We start from the raw sequence: 21,132 nt of genomic DNA, 5'->3' as shown, positions 1-21,132 counted from the left end.
CTTTTGTCTTCTCAACTTCCAACCCAAGCACAGTACTAAGTACTATAGGTTCTAATACCTCTCGTGTTTGGAGTTCACATAAAAAAAAAAAAAAAATACATCCAATAAATAGCAGGAAGCCTTCATATGCCCAGAAGGTTTCTGCGAAGTGAACTATCAGTGCGCAAACTGAGATGACTGTACCACCAAGAGAGTCATTCACTCCGATTGCATGCTATTTATTGAGTTCACAAAAGCTGACCAAAAAAACAGTCAGCTGCCACTCCTATATCTGTACTTCCTAGTGCTCCACCACTACCAAAACCAAGTAGTAAAGAACCACCAGTAATAATAGAAACAATGGATGTAGAGGACAAGGAGGTACTGGATGAATCAGTCTTGGAACTCTTTGCGGAGGAAAAAATGGACACAGGACAGCATCCATTCTTCCCCAAAAAAAGATAAAACCAAGACTGACAAAAGTAAGCCCTCAGCACCTCAGTAGCTGCCTGATGGACCCACCAAGCCAAAATAATGGCTAAATTCCTACAATGGAATTGTCGTGGATTCCGGCGAAATACTGATGACATCAAGGCCCTCCTGCAAAAGCATGAGCCAGTTTGCTTTTGCTTGCAGGAGACTTATCTAAAGGCAAATGATGATCCCACCATGCACAACATCACAATTTTTTGTGAGGATAGAATTGCGGATGGTCCTGCTTGTCTAGGAGTGGCTATCCTTGTGGCCAACCAGACCCCAGTTCAGCGCTTGCTAGTTACAACCAGCATAGAGGCTGTTTCAATTCGCCTTACAGTGGCATTTTTATTAACCGTCTGCTCTATTTATTTGCCACCTGGGACCGACATCTCCCAGGAAGACCTTGATGATCTTGTAATGCAGTTGCCTCCCCTTTCTTACTTCTCGGGGATTTTAATGGACATAACACTGTGGGGTAGTGCTAGCATCAATAGAAGGGGGCGAGTCATTGAGCATATGCTAAATAGCAATGATATTTCCCTTCTAAATATTGGAACAAACACCTTCTACATGCCTACCCGTACGTTTTCTGCCATTGATATCTCTCTATCTGCTCCCCTTCTCTACTCCCTTCACTCACTTGGGAAGTGGAAGAGAACCTATATGGAAGTGATCACTTCCCTGTGATAACCTTGTTACACATAGTGGGAGACCATGTCTTCCTTTTAGGTTACCATGGTGGAAGAGTGATCAGGCTGACTGGACTGCCTTCCAACATCAGGCAAATTTTGACCTCAGTACCGTCAGTCAGGAGCCTATCAGTGATGCAGTAACGTACATCACAGAAAATATTGTCCAAGCAGCTGCAAATGCCATCCCAAAAACATCTGCCCAGTTTCCACCATTTCCTAAACCATGGTGGAATTCACAATGCACAGCAGCAAAAAAGGCTCAAAACAAAGTGTGGGGGATATTCTGCCGATATCCTACCACGACCAACCTTTAAACGCGCACGAGCCAAAGCATGCTACATCCGCTGTCAGAGTCAAAAGGAATCGTGGATCCGTTTTACTTCATCAATTACTCAGTCCACTAGTATTATATCCCAGACCACTAAGTTGGTCTGGGATAAAATCGGAAAATGAAGGGAAAATATACATCCCACACTTCTTCAATCCTAGATTATAATGGATGCACTATTGCAGATCCAACTGCAATAGCCAATTCTCTTGGGGAAACGTTCTCTAACATCTTCGTATTTCCCAGAGTTCCTGGTCCTGAAATATAAAATCGAAAAACAGGCACTTAATTTTAAGTCTAAGAGCGTTTATCCCTACAATGGGTCATCCGCTATACAGGAACTGAAAAGAGCTCTCATTCTTTCCAAAGCAAGTGCTGTGGACCAGATGCCATCCATTATGAAATGATTAAGCATCTTTCACCAAAATCTATGGATCATCTGCTCCTTCTATATAACAGAATCTTTATTGAAGGGCAGTTTCTGGTGCAAGGCAATCGTTCTTGCCTTTACTAAGCCAGGAAAGGATCCAAAAGTCACTACTAATTATCATCCTATTGCTCTGACTAGCTGTCTATGCAAAATCCTGGAGAGAATGGTTAATTTTCTTTTAATATGGTATTTAGAATCAACTGATCTTCTCTCCAACATCCAGTGTGGCTTCCGAAGGAACTGGTCCACTCTGGACCATCTTATTAGACTGGAAACATCCATTCGGGATGCTTTCCTAAAACATGAACATTTGGTGTCTGTATTCTTTGACATGGAGAAAGCGTATGACACAACTTGGAGATTTGGTATCTTAAAAGATTTGCATAGCCTTGGTCTTAGAGGGCATCTCCCCATTTTTATTAAAAACCTTTTAGCCAATCGATCTTTCCAAGTTCGTGTGGGATCCTCACTCTCTTGTTCCTTCAGCCAAGAGGAGGGAGTACCACAAGGATCAGTATTAAGTGTCACGCTTTTCGCCATCAAAGTAAATTCCATCACAGAACAACTTCCAACTGTAAACAGTGCCCTCTATGTTGATGACTTTAGCATATTTTGTCAGTCATGCAACGAGGGTTATTAAAAGACAACTGCAAAAAGCCACTGATCACCTATATTTGTGGGCACTGTCTAATGGATTCAGGTTCTTGCCGCAGATGTATGATCCAGACTAGATTACGGGTTCCTTATACAATTTGGCCAGAGACAAGGTACTTCGATGGCTGGATCCTGTCCATCATCAGGTTCTCTGCATCGCTGTTGGAGCATGTCGAACATCTCCTGTCCAGAGCTTATATATCGAAGCAAACGAACCACCATTATCGCTCCGACGCAAGTAGTTGTCTCTAAAGTATGCTTTAAAACTGAAATCCCTGCCAGACCATCCTACGTGGCCATTCATTTTTGAGCTACAATGGGGAAATTTGTACAACACCCATAAGACTGCCAATTGTCCTTTTGGTATTCTTCTCCAAAAAGCTATTCAAAGAACTTAAGATCAAGGGAGACAAGGTTGCCCAAACACCAAAGCAACCCCTTCCACCCTGGCATGTTCATGTTCCAACATGTGACTTGTCCCTTAGAAATTGGGGAAAGTCGGACACTCCATCATCTGTCTACCTGCAGCTTTATTCAGCACACCGAGCTGAACATTCTGACTTCACGCCAGTTTACACAGACGGCTCAAAGTCGGAATCATATGTGGGATCTGCTGCTGTCTTTACAGACACCACTACATCGGAGCAGATTCTCTCTGAATGCAGCATATTTACTGCACGCTATAGAGTTAGCCTTGGATCACATTAGTAAATGCCAATAGGAACGGTTCATTTTGTATTCCGATTCTCTCAGCGTGTTACAGGCTTTAATAACTGTGAGATATAATTCTCATCCAATTCTGTCTTGCATTCAGCAGAAGATTCACTTTCTACATGAACTGTAAATATGATATCCGCTTCTGCTGGATTCCCAGCCACATTGGGATTAGGGGAAATGATTTGGCTGACACCGCAGCCAAATCAGCAATTCCCAATAATAATCGCTGCCTGTCAGTCCCCTATACAGACTACAGGCAAATAATACACCAAAAGATATACTCCCAATGGCAGGATTCGTGGAATAGACAGACTATGAATAAATTATATCGTATAAAGACTGTAATTGAACCGCGGCAGTCTAGTCTGCGCGGGAATCGTAAGGAGGAAGTTGTTCTTTCCCGGACCCGCATAGGGCATAGTCATTTGACTCGTTCGTATTTGCTGAGGGCTGATGATCCTCCTATCTGTAAGTCCTGTGACACAATTTTATCAATCAGACACATTTTAATTGACTGTCCAGTTTTTAGCAATATACGTTTTACCACTTTTAACCATCTGACTGAGCCGTATACACTCAGTCAGATTTTATCTGACTGAGTGTATCAGACAATGATCATGTCTGATATTTTTAGCTTTTTGAAATCAGTAAACCTTTTTACTCATATTTAAAAAATGTACCTTGTTATTGTTACTTGTTTATTGATATTGTCTTTTACAGTTTATACTTGTTTTTATACCTTGACTTAGTGACCTAATTCATTAGACCACTGAAAGTTTTACTTTTTTATTACCAGGTTTTGGCGCATTATAGCCTTAGTTGCTAATGTGCCAATAAAACCCAACCAACCATTAGTGTGCTCTGTATATACGTCCCAGCGCAGATCCTTCTATTCAACTGTTGAGTTACTGTTGTTAAATCACTGTTGAACTTCCGTTGGTGTTATCGAAAGTATATGGCTTATTAGGTAGATTTAACACATTTAAATTATGGCACAATAAAAACTCCTCTAATTGTACACCTCTGCTATGAACATAATTACTATGCCACAATCTAGATTTAGTGTTCAAATCCAAAGCTATAATCAAGTTACTGCCAGCAACAAAAGCCATCAGTTTTTCTAAATACTGAATAGAAGGATCAAAATTCACTGCAGGGGGGCGATAAAGAGAGACAAGATAAAATTATACTACCATAGAATTAATATGAATACATGCAGCATACTGCGTACATAAACTAAAATGATTGTTACATTTAATTTATTATTAAAAATAACTATAGCTGTCATTGTTTTAATGTAATCTTTAGCAGATACAGGAAAACCTGCAATCCTAAAGGAATCTGCAAAAGTTCCTACATATGGTTCTTGAAGACACAAAATATCATACCCTTTCTCTATCATAACAACCTTAGCCTCATCCATAACACTTCTTGATCTCTGCCCATTTAATTGCATGATCTGTATTAACCCCCCATTAATTAACTCTGCTACATTATTATTAGTAGAACTATTATTCATTACAGATGTGCGTACTGGCAGTATCTAAAGCTCTAATATACTTGGGACATTTAGTCTCTTATAGAATGTTCAGTTTTTATCCCTCCTTTTACAATTAACGCATTTAGGAGGTTGATCTTTGAGCTGGCAATCTTTAAAAATATGTCCTCCTTGTGTACAATTAACAGATGAATGCCCATAACCAAGACATTTAAAACATTTATTTACAACAATAAAGTTTCTGAACTTATGAGAATTATAGCCAATAAAAATTCTATCAGATTCAAATAAAGACTTATGCATCTGTGAAGTTAAGCCTATAAACCAATTAGTTAACCGTGATTTTAAGCCAATATTAAATCTGAAAGAAACACCTTTTTTACTTCCTTCTCAGTAAAACCACAGTCTTTTAAATTTTTACAGTACAAATCCTCCAAAATTTCTTCCTTGGTAACTTCCTTAGGTACATCATAAATCAGAACTGTTGGATTGGCTAACTTGACATTATTATACTTTAACCCTTTTCCTAGCAAATTCTCAGAACCAGCTAATTGATTCAAATCCTCCACTGTATCAGTTTCAATTAACATCCCCCTGTTGCAAATCAATCTCAAATTCCAAATTCTTTTATATCCCTAAAATCCTATATTAGAATATTTACCACCACTTCTTTAACTTCCTGTCTTGTATTGTATGTGGTTTCATTCTCCGCTCTTGATATCAAGGTGTTGCCTGTCTTAGGTTTTAATTCCCTGGCCTTAAGAGCAGTCCTGTTATTTTCACCTTTGGTATAATCTACCCCCACATACCGATTATTTGTCACCTCCTGTGTTCTTACAGACTTAACTTTGTTAGCCTAAGATGTTTGATGTTCACCCAACCCAGGCATAATAGGTTATCGTCTAACAAGATCATCAAATAAATTAACTCTCATCTGTAGTTCGTCTATTCTTGCCTTCAAAAGCTTGTTATCAATTAATAAAGCTGTGGAGACAATTTCCATATCAACCCACTTAAACAGAATAAAATTAGAAGCCGATTTAGTTACCTTGTTGTCATCATTAGTGGTATAATCCACCACTATTTTCTTCAATTTTGAAATTAACTCATAAATGGTGGTAGTATCACTGTACTCGCATCTCTGTTCATGGATATTAGCAAGCAACAATAAGATCACTTACTCGCACATTTGTTCCTGTACTTTTCCTACTATTGTCACCAAAAAAGCTGTCTACATCAAGATTCAGAAGGTCCACTTGAACCTCTGAAACATCTGAGGATGTCGCTCTGAAAATAACTGTAAGTCCTGAATACCTTCTCTGATTTCTTCAATTTGAATTTCCTGGTCAGTTACCTCAACTTGTCTGTCTGCTGATGCCTGCACATCAACTTCCCCAGTACTAATAGCAATCTAGAACTTGCAATCATACTGGTGGTAGCAGCTATTCCACTAGAAACACTTACCTTCAAACTCTATCATTTTAGAAGTTTATTGTCAGGAATTTTTTTACCAACCTCTGTATGCATCCTAAATTCCTAAATTACTTGAGTTAAAAAATTCTTGGTTTTTGAAATAAGTCTTTTATTAGCATGCAATTATTTCAACCTCCGAAGATCTGAAAAAGGTTTGAGTTTTGTAATTGTATGTCAAATTAAGTAAATAAATAAATCCTAGGAACTGTAGATGGCAGGGGGAAAACATCAATCTCGTTTTCATTCCCCCCTCACTAATTTTTCCTTTTATTATCCATACCTCAGAAATCCAGGTGAAATATGAAGTAACCAGTTCATTCAAATACACTCCAGAGATAGAATCTGTGAAAATTCTATCACTACCAATTCAAGTAAATTTCACCTTCTGTCAAATTAGAATTCAGGCTCAGCTTAAAGCTGCACCTGCAATGAATAACAATATCCATCTAATATGGCAGCCACTACACTGCACTAGTGCACTGTTAACATACTGTAATTCCAACACATTTTAAATAATGAAAATATTAGTATTAAACTCAACTAACTGAAACAATTAATTCAGAATGGTTTAAGAATACACACAACTAATTAAAAACCAAAAAAAAGGCAATAATACAGTCAATATTTGGCAGAGCTAGGACACACTTCTTCACTCTACCTAGCCTTTTTCTTCCACCTCTTGAAGGGCACAACTTAACGTTTGTTAATGATACTCAAGGATATTCCATTTTCTATTTATTTGTACACACAATTATTACACACACATATATATATATATATATATATATATATACACAATACTTCCAAAAAGATATATATACAATTTTATATACGTTAACATTCTCGTTACACATATATAAGACATATTATATTTGACCTCCTGGTGCATTACGTACGTGTATCCCAGAGTCAAGGGTGGCTCCTAGGCAAAAACTCATCTCCACCTAGTTCATCTGTTCGAGATGGGCTTTTGCCTAGGGCAGACAGAACAGGAGGGAAGGGGGAGGTTATGCTCTTAGCTAAAAAGCATATAAAATCTAAGGCAGTGCATCCAGTGGACATGGGTGGCCAATGCAATGTTCAGTCAATTTGGTGTGACATATGCACTGGGAAAACAAAAATGAGTATAGGAGTGCGTTATAGGCCTAATACTGTGATGGGGTGGCCTTCGTAGCCGAGTGGTCAGGAGCGGGAGTGCAGTAGCATGCTCTTTGAGTAGACCGGGGTTCAAGCCCCTGACTGATAAATATGGTCAATCTGCTAACCCGCACTGGACCAGCTTGGCAGATTATGGTCAATTTCCCTCATTGTTGAGGAGGCTTCCATCCTGCAGTGGGTTGATAATGGCTGCAGTGTTACTGTGATGGGTATAATGAACAACTGTACAGACTTTAAGTGGGCCAGTAAATCAGAATGTTTAGTCATGGAACCCATGTTTATTCTCTAGAGCTAAGTTCCGGACAACCCTTCCCTATCTCTTCCATCATGCAGTATGATTGATGACTTTTGAGGTTATGATGAACATCGTGGCTAGATCCAATATTCCTTACATTTTGAGGGTACAGCTCTAAAACGGTGTTTGCAGGCCAGCCGCTAGTTAGTACACCAGACCGAACCTATTGGTAACTCCCTAGGGGGCTTCCGGATCAGCTAGCGTATAATCTTGCTACCTCTACTCTGCCAGATAGTGACTGGAGGGAGTCCGAGTAGTGTGTATGTGGGAAGCATTGCCGAGGCCACGTTATGTCAAGGATCTGGGTATATTCTTACCACATGTACGCCATATCCAAAAATTTCATTACTTCATACAGTATGTCCCACCCAATTTTTCTTACTATTGAATACACCATGAATTGTCAAACTAATAGAGCAAGCTTATCTGCGAAAAGATCTAAACCTTCCATGCACCTCCTAATTCATTTCACAAATATATGTGGTCTCAATTCTAATCTCAATGATATCCATTTCCACTTGCAGTCTGCCAAACCCCATGCACTTTTTCTGACAGAATCTCAGTTATCGGTTGAATCAACTACTGCTCATCTCAGATGCCCAAATTATTCGCTGTATGATTCCTTTCGCTTCAAAGGTGGTACTTGTGCATATGTCCGTTCTGATATTCCCTGTCAGAGACTTGGCAATTTGGAATCTCCTCTCTTTGATCTTCTCTGGCTTAAAATCTCTCTACCTCATTGTGTAAAATTCATCTGTTGTCTCTACCGTTCTCCCAACACCACTAATCACTTCGAGCTCTTTGACTTCCTCTCGTTGCAGCTTGACTTTCTCCAGTCCAACTTTCCTAACAGTGAGGTAATTTTCCTTGGTGATTTTAATTTTCACAACTCCAGCTGGCTTCCGTTCACACCAACCCAGCTGGTAGAGATGCTGAGGCTTTTGCAATTACTAATGACCTTGCACAGATTGTTCATTTGACTACAAGAATACCGAACAATGCTAATCATACAGCCAATACGCTTGATCTTTTTCTCACAAACAACCCTTCTAAGTACACGGGTGAAGTGAGAAGTCCTTTAGGCAATTCAGATCACAACTTGGTGATTGTCTCTTCTCCAATGGAGCCTTTATCTCATGGCTGTTCCCAACCTCGTGTTGTTTGGCATTACAAGAATGCAAAATGGGATGACCTGCAAGACGTCTTTTCTTCTTTTCCTTGGTCGGATTACTGTTTCAATACTTCTGATGTCAACGTTTACTCAGATCATGTCAGTGAAATTATTCTTGCAGGAATGGAATCCTTTATCCCACACTCCACTTTAAAATCTCGTCCTTTATCTAAACCTTGGTTTTCCAAGAAATGTGCTAAGTCTGTTCAAGAGAAGAACGTTGCATATCGTAATTGGCTTGTTTCTAATTCTACAGTTTCATTTTCTGCCTACATGAAAGCTCGCAACAATTGTAAAGCAGTCATTAATCAGGTTAAACTAGATTTTGACCAGGCTAAGAGTAGAAAACTTGCTTCTGGCCCTAATGGTAGCCAAGCATTCTGGTATCTTGCCAAAGTTATTGGCCGCAACTTTTGCCCATCTCTGCTCCCACCTCTGTCCAAACCAGATGGTTCTGTTGTCACTTCAGCCAAGGATAAAGCTGACCTGTTAGCATACCATGCTGAACTCATGCATTAATGATCTTTTTTATTATTGTTATTATTATTATTATTATTAATAGCCATATGGTGCAAGGAAGCCTGAGGCTTATGCTGCACCAGGAAAAAAAAAAAAAAAAGTTCCCGAGTTACCCTGAGAGAGAGAGAGAGAGAGAGAGAGAGACAGAGAGAGAGAGAGACAGAGAGAGAGAGAGAGAGAGAGTCAAAAGAAGAAGGGAATCACCAAGAAAGAGAAGAATGATGATATCCAGCTCAGGACCCTGGGTGTGCCAAGCCCATACTCACCAGATGTGAGCCCCTTGGTAAAACACCTCCCAACATGCTCCATTCTCCGCCTCCTGTGGTCTTCCGTCAAAAGGATGTCAGAAGGATTTTGACGAATCTTGATGCTAAGAAAGTTCCAGGTCCCGATGGTATTTCTCCACTTGTTCTCAAAACCTATGCTCCTGAACTTACTCCTATTCTTTGCTGCCTTTTTTCACTTTCTTATTCCAAAGGTGTTTTTCCTTCTGCTTGAAAATTTGTTCATATTCAGCCAGTTCCTAAAAAGGGTGACAAAACCCTCACATCCAATTATCGTCCCATTGCAATTACTTCTACTCTTTCTAAAATAATGGAGAAATTGATTAACCGCCAACTCTTAAACTACCTAGAAACAATCCATCTGATCAACGATCGCCAGTATGGATTCCGTAGTGTCGATCCACTGGTTCATTTGACTACAAGAAGCTTATGTTACCTATTTATGGACTAATTCAATGGAAAGGTTCGGTGAAACACAAGTAGTTGCTCTTGACATCTCAAAGGCTTCCGATTGTATTTGGCATAAAGGTGTTCTAAACACGCTTCCATCTTATGGTTTGCCAACTGTTTTTTTGTAATTTGTTATCCAGTTTTCTCTCTGATCGCTCAATGAGGGTGATGGTAAATGGATCTCTGTCTTCTAACTTCTCCACTAATGCCGGTGTCCCCCCAAGGTTCAGTTCTTTTCCTCTTGTATATTAATGATCTTCTTCCATTAACTGGAAATCCTGTCCATAGTTTTGCTGATGAAAGCACATTGAATTCTACTTTTCATTTTGAGAAACCTTGCCCTGCACAATCAGCTTCAACGTCTCGAAAATCTGCTACCAATTCCTTAAATGCCGATCTTCAGGTAATGCTCCAGTACGACAAAGAAACTTAGTTGATTTCAACCCTTCTAAAACTCAGTCTTGTATTATATCTTGCAAAAAGAATTCTTCTGCTCCTATGCTTATCTTTAGTGACTCTCTGATTTCTAGGCAAAATGATATATCTCTTTTGGGGATTACCCTGACTTCTAATCTTGCTTGCCATGATCACATTACAAATATTGCTTCCTCTGCATCTAAAAAAACTTGGTTTTCTCTTTCGGTTTCGGCCTTACTTTCTTCCAAACAGCTGTTCCCTCTGTACAAATCGCAAATATGCCCTGCCATGGAATATTGTTCCCACATCTGGGGTGGTGCCCCCAAAACTTCTCTCAGGCTTCTTGATTCCATTCAGAAGAGGGCAGTTAGGTTAATTAATGATTCATCTCTAAAAGAGTCTCTCCACTCACTGTCTCATAGACGTTCTGTTTCTGCTGCATGCCTCTTCAACAGATACTTCCATGGGCACTGTTCTTCTGAATTGGCTTCTATAATTCCCGCTCTCTCTTTCAAAACAATCCGAACACATGCCGTCACCAGCCAACGTCCATTTATTGTCCAACATCAAACTCACAGAACCAACTTTTCATCTTCCTCGTTTATTCATTCAACTGCCGTTTTCTGGAACAACCTTCCTTCATATGTATTTCCTGAAAATTACAGTCTACAGAAGTTCATTGTCAACAAATATCCTCTTTCGTCTTCTCAACCTCCAACCCAAGCACGGTACTAAGTACTATAGGTTCTAATACCTCTCGTGTTTGCCGTTTACATTAAAAAAAAATAATAATAAAAAAATAAAAAATAATGGGGGACTTGAACTTTCCAGATATTGACTGTACCTTGTGGTTTGGTCACTCATACAGTGGCAAGACCTTTGTGGATTTATTGGATGATTTCTTCTTACTCAAGCATGTTAGAGAGAGAGAGAGAGAGAGAGAGAGAGAGAGAGAGAGAACAATACGCTTTATCTAATTATCGGCAATGACTCTTCATGCATGTCTGTAAATGAAAGACTCACTGGTGGCAGTGGTCACGGTCTATTGACATGGGATTTATTTAAAGCTGTAACTCCTCTCAAAGGTAAGGGCTTTTGCTTCTAATTGTGACAGCACTTTCAGACAGTTAAATTGTATGCAGTGAACCAACTAATGAAGATACAAATAGTGAATTCTAAATGGAAGCATTCAGGAATGTTATTGTAGCAGCTACTATGCTTGGTCATTCATTCAACTAGCTAAGAGACACTTCAAGGCATAGACCTAATGTATACCAGATGAATGGACGAGGCTCATGGCAGCAAAGAAAAATGCATGCAATGCTTATCAATTTCAATAAATTATCATCTTGCCTACATAGATGCCTACAGTACATATAAACTAGTCCAGAACCAAGTAACAAAGGAGTTAGACAAGATAAGAAAGATTTGAGAAGTCTCTGACAGAGACTTATTTACTTATGTAAATTGTAGAAGGAAGGAAGGAAGGGGTTGAGTCACATTCAAATGTTGGTCCAATAGATATGAATGGATTAACTGTTGATGATCCTGCTCAGGTTTGAGACAAACTGAGTGGCTATTTTGATTCACATTTGAGGAATTTATTAGAGATGGGGATAGCAGAATTGAGCCAAATTTTGGTGGGGTGCTGAATGATTTTGTGATATTGAGAGGTAATTAGAGGAGAAATTGTTTAAGCTGAATGTGAAAAAAAGGCATCTTGGGTGAATGGGATCTACCCAGTTATATTAAAGAAGGCTGCAAACCAGAACTGCAACCATTCTAACAGATCTGTTGGAACAGATGCAGAGAAGAGCAACAAGATAGGTTGAGGGCAGCAAAAGGCTGCTCTTACCAGGAAAGGCTTCAATTCTGAGAACTGCTGTCTGGAGGCTAGGCACTTGTAAGGAGATTTTATTGAGATGTTTAAGGCTTTAAATGGATTGAGTAAGCTCAATGTGATGGAATCCTTCCTCTTTCTCAGATGGTCTTGGCACAGTATAGCCTTAGTTGCTAATGCACCAATAAAATCCAAACCAATCCAATCCAATGTTTCTCAGACATGAGAGGGCATAAAGGTGGCAGTTTTGGGTGTGTGGAAATTTGCCTTCAGCCAGAGGGCAGTCAGATGTTGGAACAAACACCCATCTGGTGTTTCAGAGGTGGATATTTTGAATAAATTCACTGGATAGGTGAAATGGGAAGCATTGGCTTTTTTTTTTTCCCCTTACGTTTTTGGCTGATGCATAAACTTGCTTTCTGACTTTTGCGATTGTCACCACTACTGCTAATAATAATATTATATCTTTCTATATTAGCTAGAAGTGACTTTTTCAACAAATATGTCTTCACGCACATGTCCCCCCATGTGTATTTATGTACTCTGTAATTTTTCCTGAATGTAACGTAGAAATTATAGGTGTGTCATTGCCTTTGTAGTAGTAGTAGTAGTGGCATGTGATGCAAGAAAGCAAGTGTATGAGCTTATGCAGCATCAGCCAAGAAAAAAAAAAAGAATTTCACACAACCATTCCCTCTAAATGTTTGTCCAGTTTCTCCTTAATCTTATTTAACCTATCAACTTCCACGACAAATGGAAGTTTGTTCCAGCAATTAACCATCTTCTGGCTAAAGGCAAATTTCCACACATCTGCTCTACGTCTGTCTTTCCTTAATTTGAATTTATGTCCCCTTAGATTTGTAATCTGAACAAGTGGAAGAATCCCATCAGAATTCAGTGTGCTCAACCCATTCAATGCCTTATACACCTCAATCAGATCACCGCACAGGTGCCTAGTCTCCAGCCCCTGCAATTTGCAGAACTTAAGCCTCTCTTGGTAAAAGGATCCCTTTATTCCCCTCACCAATCTTGTTGCTCTTCTCTATACATGCTCAAGCAAATCTACATCCTTCCTAAAATGAGGCCTCCAGGCCTGACCATTGCCTTATACAGAGGGACAACCACCTCCTTTTCCCTGCTAGCAAAATTCCTATGTATCATTGACAAAATTATCAGTGATATCAGTGTCACCACGAAAACAAACCTTTTAAATGCAAGACACATCTATGCATCTCCAGAATATAAGGGGTGCCTCAGTAGCCAGGTGGTCAGGAGCAGCAGTGCGTAGCACACGCTTCTTGATTAGACCGGGATTCAAGCCCGTGAACACCAAATAAGGAGGATACGGAAAGGTCAGGGAATGACCACCGCATATCCCCGGAACAATATGGCCTTAGTTGCTAATGCTCCTAAAAACCAAATAACAAACAAATAGAATATAAGGTTTGTTTGGTGAACCTCACAGGTGTTTTATTAACAGAGTATGTAGAGCTATAATTTCTCCAGCTCCACACGCTTTGTTATAAATTGCAGCTCCTTATACTCTGTGTTAAAACAGTTGCTAAGTTCTATTAAAATTTTTATTATATTGGAATTGATATCAATGAAAAAGAAGAATGAATTTTGATATCTACCCCACGCTGAAGGCTTTTATTTCTCATGATGTATATTCACTGGTAATTGATGCAGTCAGTTATGCTAAATATTTCCTAACCTCATCCATTGCACGTTTTTTTTTTCTTTTCCTTTTTTTTTTTTTTTGCTATTCTGTTTTTGTGATTAGTTGTTTAAATAAAATTATTAACTTACAGATGATTTAAAAAATGCCCAGGGTAGCTTTCACCGTCACCAGTCCCCATCTCCATCTAGGGCTCATACGAGAACATCATCTAGTCCTGGTTCTGTTTCTGGATCAGTTACAGAAGGATCAGGAAGGACAAGATCAGAAGAGGGAGGAGTATCACCAACCATTACATATGGTAGAATGCAATGGACATCAGGACGCAAGCCATCTGGAAGATCCAGGCATGGAGATTCTCAGTCAGGTATACTTATTCCATTTTATAATTCATATATCACAAAACACAAATTCTTCAAGCATATTCCTTTTCATACTGTTGTAATTTGCATTAGCAATACTAGAGGCATATGATGGAAGAAAGCAAGCTTATACAGCATTAGCCAAAAAAAAAAAAAAAAAAACCTTCCCATTTCACCCATCCATTCATTCCAAAAGTTTGTTCTGTCCTTCCTTGAATTTATTAAAGCTATGAACTCCACAACAATAGATGGAAGTTAGTTCCAACAATCAACCACCTTCTGGTTAAAGGAAAATTTCCACATATCTATTCTACAACTGTCTTTCCTCAGTTTGAATTTATGTTCCCTCAGGTGTGCAGTCTGAACAAGTGGAAGAATCCCATCAGCATTGAGCTTGCTCAAAGCCTTATACACCTGAATCACATCACCAGGCAGGTGTTTAGTCTCCAGACACTGCAGTTTGCAGAACTTAAGCCTTTCTTGGTAAGAGCAACCCTGAGATACACTCATCAAACTTGTTGCCTTTCTCTGTACTCATTTCAGCAGCTCTACATCCTTCCTAAAATGAGGCCTTCAGACCTGTATGCAGTACTCAAGGTGTGGCCTTGAGTACTGCCTTATACAAAGGGATAATCACCTCCTTATCCCTGCTGGCAAAATTCCCGTATTTCATTGAAAAGTTCCCATGATCTGCTCTAGAGCTTGTCTGCACTGCTCAGAAAACTTCATATCTGACTGCACAATTACCTCCAGTTCTTTTTCATTCCCTGCTACCCTGGGTTTAGTACCTGACAGTTGGTATGTTACTCCTGGGTTACTGCTACCCATATGCAGTACTTTGCATTTGTCAACGTGAAACTTCATTTGCCACCTCTCAGCTCACTGCTCAGAAGTGTACTGTCATTAACAACCCTACCAACCTTCATATCATCTACAAACTTGGACATTAAGCCTGATATACCTACTTTCATGTGTAATGCCACACAACAAATTATTTTCTAAATAACAATCGTTTGGATAAAATCAAAATTCATTTTAGTTTAAAAGCTAAACATGGCCACCGTAGCTGATTGGTTAAGTGCAAAGGTGCATAAAGTATGCTTGCTTTGAGTGATCTTGGTTCAAGTATTTTTGAGTATTAAATACTGTGCTGTTTCATGTATTTTTTATTTTACTGGATATAGAACTTGTGTACATCAGAAATAAAATTTAAAACTATGGTTTGCCAAGGAAAGAAAGACAGACCTGTAAGCAAAATTATTGGAAACAGTTGTCTAACCTGTTTAAGTCAACCTATAGTTTTCACCTATTGGTTGTTAATTTAAACCATCTTCAAATTCAGTATGTGTGGGGCATCGTTTAATCTTTAACCTATAGTTGCAAGTGTTGTAGTTTATTGATTTATATCATTGTGTAATAATTTTATTAAATATTGATGTAGTTGATATCCACATTAATGAACAGAAACCTTGTTAAATGACTGAAGTCTGTCAGTGCAGTTTCTGAATCATCACTTTTATTGTATACCTAATTTCTTCTCTGATAGCATTTCCATCTTGTAATGGCATGTGGTTTGCATATCTCAAGTGATCTCCCAATTAAAAGAAATCAAGGGATAGGGACTAGATAGAGATCCTCATCCTCTGGGTTGAGGTTAGCATATTTAGTACCATGGTGGACACTTGTATCCTCTACCCACCATTTTCCTCACACATGCACTCTGTAATACTTTGATATATTTTTTTGTGTCACAGTCATGTGTCTTCTGGTATTTAAGGTAGTTTTTTTCTTTGATATGCTGTTACTGCAGCGTAAGTCAGCACTGATGATAATTTACACTAGTGTAAGGGCATTATTTCTTCAATTTCAGTATTCAATTGTCTTTTCAAGGGTTTAGTGCCAAACAACGTTAACTACCAAATCATTTTGTAGTTGATGTTTTTGTAATTAACCAAAAAAAAAATCATTTGACATTTTATTGGTTTACCAGAAATGTATTTACAGCCTAAGCTAACTTGTAAAGTACTACAGAGGTCCAGTTCTATGACATGATATGCATTGTTATTTGTTTATAAATCAACAGGGATTACCTTTATTTTAGATATAGGAAGCTTCTTTTCCAACTCCTCTGGTCCAACTCACTAATAATTCTTGAGGATGGCGATATCTATTTTGTAAAGCAGGTGGGACATCTTCCCCACTGTCAGAACCGTAGTGTTCAGACCGTGCGGTCTCAACAATGAGCGCTCATGACTGCTGTCTGCAAACACCATACTTCTGGCAGCATGGAAACCATTACTTGGAATTGCATAAAATTAGATTTTGAGGTCTAAACTGTTTAATAAATATGGACTGATTATTTCTTTCGGTCCTCTAGCTGGACTTTAGAGTTTAATTTAGGGGTCTAATAAAATTGGATATGGGGGGGGGAATTATTCTTTACATTCCTTAAGTCGGACTAGAACTTTTCAGGCGTCATGTTCACAGGAACGGAGCAACTCACAATTAATCCGAAACTTTTGTCTTATGTTGTAGTGTTTGTTCTTCACGCATGCGTATAAGTGACCAATCGTCAGACAATAGGAATGGCCTGCGGACATTGATTGAAGTTTCATGTAGTTTCATCTCTAATGTTTCTGCAATAAGTAGTTTGTGATAGTTGTGTTGAATATTTATAATTTTTGTTTCATGAAAGCTGAATGAATGTCGTTCATTTATTGCGTGGAACGAAAGTTCTGATGCATTTGAACGACCCGCTCGCATAGAAGCTTTGTGTTGTTTTGCTCGAAGATGTGCCACTCCCATGGTAGATCCCACATAGACAGCGTCGCAATTTTTGCATGGGATGCTGTATACGAGGTCATGCTGTGATTGGAATGTGGCGTTTGAAGGTCGATTTCTGAAGAATGTGTATAATTTGTTCATGGGTTTTGCTATGATTTTCATGTCTGTTCCCTTGCATATTTGATTAAGTTTATTGTACCAGTACTCGACATATGGAATTGTGATGAAATGTATTTTGGTCTTGTCAGATTTTTGTGCAATGTTTGTTGCGAGGTTGTTGTTATTTATTTTATCATGGGCTATTGTTTTGACTTTGTTTACATAGGTTGGCGGATAACCCCTATTTGAGAATCTTGTAGTTAATTCATTTATTTCAGTGGTTAGAGAAGTTTAGGTGGAAGAATATTTAAAGGCGTTAAGAAATTGGTTCAGCATGACCGATTTTTTTGTATGGTTGGGGATAACTGTGGAAATGCAAAAGCATCCCCTTATTAGTGGGTTTTTTATATATGCTGAAATTTAGTTTTTGTCCTAATCTGTGTATGGTAAAATTAAGGAAGTTTATGGAGTGGGTTTCTGCCTAAATTTCAGCATATATAGAAAACCCACTAATAAGGGGATGCTTTTGCATTTCCACAGTTATCCCCAACCATACAAAAAATCGGTCATGCTGAACCAATTTCTTAACGCCTTTAAATATTCTTCCACCCAAACTTCTCTAACCACTGAAATAAATGAATTAACTACAAGATTCTCAAATAGGGGTTACCCGCTAACCTATATAAACAAAGTCAAAACAATAGCCCGTGATAAAATAAATAACAACAACCTCGCAACAAACATTGCACAAAAATCTGACAAGACCAAAATACATTTCATCACAATTCCATATGTCGAGTACTGGTACAATAAACTTAATCAAATATGCAAGGGAACCGACATGAAAATCATAGCAAAACCCAGGAAGAAATTATACACATTCTTCAGAAATCGACCTTCAAACACCACATTCCAATCACAGCATGACCTCGTATACAGCATCCCATGCAAAAATTGCGACGCTGTCTATGTGGGATCTACCATGGGAGTGGCACAGCTTCGAGCAAAACAACACGAAGCTTCTGTGCGAGCGGGTCATTCAAATGCATCAGAACTTTCGTTCCACGCAATAAATGAACGACATTCATTCAGCTTTCATGAAACAAAAATTATAAATATTCAACACAACTATCACAAACTATTTATTGCAGAAACCTTAGATGAAATGAAACTTCAATCAACTACATGAAACTTCAATCAATATCCGTAGGCCATTCGTATTGTCCGACGATTGGTCACGTATACGCATGCGTGAAGAACAAACACTACAACATAAGACAAAAGTTTCGGATTAATTGTGAGTTGCTCCGTTCCTGTGAACATGATGCCCGAAAAGTTCTAGTCCGACTTAAGGAATGTAGAGAATAATCCCCCCCCATATCCAATTTTATTAGACCCCTAAATTAAACTCTAAAGTCCATCTATAGGACCGAAAGAAATAATCGGTCCATATTTATTAAACAGTTTAGACCTCAAAATCTAATTTTATGCCAATCCAAGTAATGGTTTCCATGCTGCCAGAAGTATTGTGTTTGTAGACAGCAGTCATGAGCACTCATTGTTGAGACCGCACGGTCCGAACACTACGGTTCTGACAGTGGGGAAGATGTCCCACCTGCTTTACAAAATAGATATCGCCATCCTCAAGAATTATTAGTGAGTTGGACCAGGAGAGTTGGAAAAGAAGCTTCCTATATCTAATTCTGACAGTGGGGAAGATGTCCCACCTGCTTTACAAAATAGATATCGCCATCCTCAAGAATTATTAGTGAGTTGGATCAGGAGAGTTGGAAAAGAAGCTTCCTATATCTAAAATAAAGGTAATCCCTGTTGATTTATAATATAATAGAATATAGGAATTATTGAGCATTTAATAGCTTTCAATTATCAAATTGTTATTTGTATGAAGTAAAACTAAAGTTACTGCAAAAAGAAAATGCAATTTTGTAGTTAACATTGCTTGACCTTAAACCCCTGATTTATGAGCAACAGCATTTGCTGGTGTCCATTTGCAAAATGCCACTAACTGCACACAGAAATTTTGGAGTAATAATACCTGTATTGTTTTTTATATACTGTATATATAATTTTATGTCAATGAACCTTGTAACAATGGTTGAATGCAAAATTCACTGTAGAAAATTCAGGTATCATGCCAGTCCAATGGAGTTATTGGTGTCTATTCTTACAAAAAGCTGTGCCGAACATGTGCAGCTGTTCAAAATTTTCATAATAGCTATACCCTTTAAGTGTAAGCAACAATATTTTGACATTCCCCAGACCAAAAATGGAAAAAAATCATTGTGGCAACAAAGATGTTAAACATGGTGCTGGCAATTTCATTCTTCCCTTCTGAATCGGCTCTTTAAGCCTCATTACTGGAATATTATAAATGCAAGTTCAGCTAAGGCCTTGGGAAAAACAGATTTAGAACTTAAAATATTAGAAACATGTACAGAGTAGGGCATAAATTCAATGTAACAAATTTAAATATAGATCAGCATTATTTCTGGACATTAACGACCAGGAGGAGATATTGTAAAAGTGGAAGAAAACATTTTATTGTAGATGGTGTTTTATTTTTTGATATTGTATGAAAGTGATATAAATAGACATGACCTGAGTACACATTTTGTGGTGTTATGAAATGTTTTACTTGTAGGGTGTAAGTTAGAACCAAAAATTGCAGTGTTTTGCAGTTAAGCCTGGCATTGTTGGGACTTAGTCCTTGCTGTATGGCTGATAGTAATGTACTGAGGTCTTTAGGTAATATAAATAGTGACCATACACTATAATTACCACCACTGCAATTTTTAACTTGAGGTTTAAAATTTCATTCATGAGCCAAATGATATAATTACTTAGCCCACAATCAAGAATTATAAATGCAGTGAAGTTGATAGTGATTTTCTGCATTGCATCATGAGCTTTAATTTATTTTAGAAAAAAATGAAAACATAATAAGGGAAAAACTTGCTTTTCAAGTTTATATTGACGTAGTTTGAAATACAGTGGAGCTTCGATAATTAGGACTGGGGGTAGTTCGGACTTCCGATTTGCGATTTTTGAAATTTATCAAAAATACTGTTCTGGAGACTAAAAAAAAGTTTTAGTAAGTTTAAAAAAAAAAAAAAAACAGGCCTTGCCATTCTGTAACTGTTAGGTAACTAAATATGGATTAAGCATTCTGCTAAAAGAATAAATATTATGTGAATAAGTTCATATCGTGAATAAGTTTACACGAAACCCTGTAGCATCAATATCATTTTCCATCCACACTCTTGCATCACCTTCATCTCAATCTTCAAATCCAGGGATTGACTGAAACAAGTTGATCATCTCATTCAGTATTTGTCCCTCATCTCCTTCAGTTCGATTCTGCTCATCTCCTATGGGTTCTTCTGCAGTAGGCCACAGTTTTTTCCAAGCATTTTTTAAATTCTGTGCAGTGAGTGATTCCACGCATCAGCTAACATTTAGAAGCTGTCCTTGAGACTGAGCTTTTTCAAAAAAGCTACGATGCTTTTTGCTAAAAGTAAATGATGCAAGACTTGTTTTTTGTAGATTCTCTTCAACTTTTCAACGACTCCCTGGTCCATCGGTTGGAGGAGTGCCGCAACATTCGATGGAAGAAACATGACCTCGAATCTGCCATCTATTTTGTTAATGCTTCCACCAAAGGATGTAATAGCACATTGTCTAGGATAAGCAATAACTTGCCCATTTTGCCTTCTCATTCACAATACTTCCTGAAATTCAGAATAAAATTGTTGGTTAACCATAACAGATTACAAAGTGTTGAATAAAAAATTAGTACTGTTCAGTTA

General features: G+C 38.3%; 1 protein-coding gene across 1 annotated transcript in view; it reads left to right on the top strand.

Annotated features, from left to right (window-relative positions):
- Nucleotides 1-21,132, top strand: part of LOC150083240 (leucine-rich repeat-containing protein 49-like) — a 494,942-nt gene that overhangs the window by 114,003 nt on the left and 359,807 nt on the right. The window contains exon 4 of the mRNA XM_090377128.1: nucleotides 14,194-14,427. Within this exon, the coding sequence (XP_090233254.1) occupies nucleotides 14,194-14,427 (234 nt within the window). The remainder of the gene's footprint in view (nucleotides 1-14,193; nucleotides 14,428-21,132) is intronic.

This window comes from Mastigoproctus giganteus, chromosome 7 (genome assembly GCF_048544385.1).
Source record: "Mastigoproctus giganteus isolate SK-2022 chromosome 7, ASM4854438v1, whole genome shotgun sequence".
Taxonomy (NCBI): Eukaryota; Metazoa; Arthropoda; class Arachnida; order Uropygi; family Thelyphonidae; genus Mastigoproctus; species Mastigoproctus giganteus.
The sequence above is the reverse complement of the archived record's forward strand: the minus strand, read 5'-3'. Positions and strand labels throughout refer to the sequence as shown.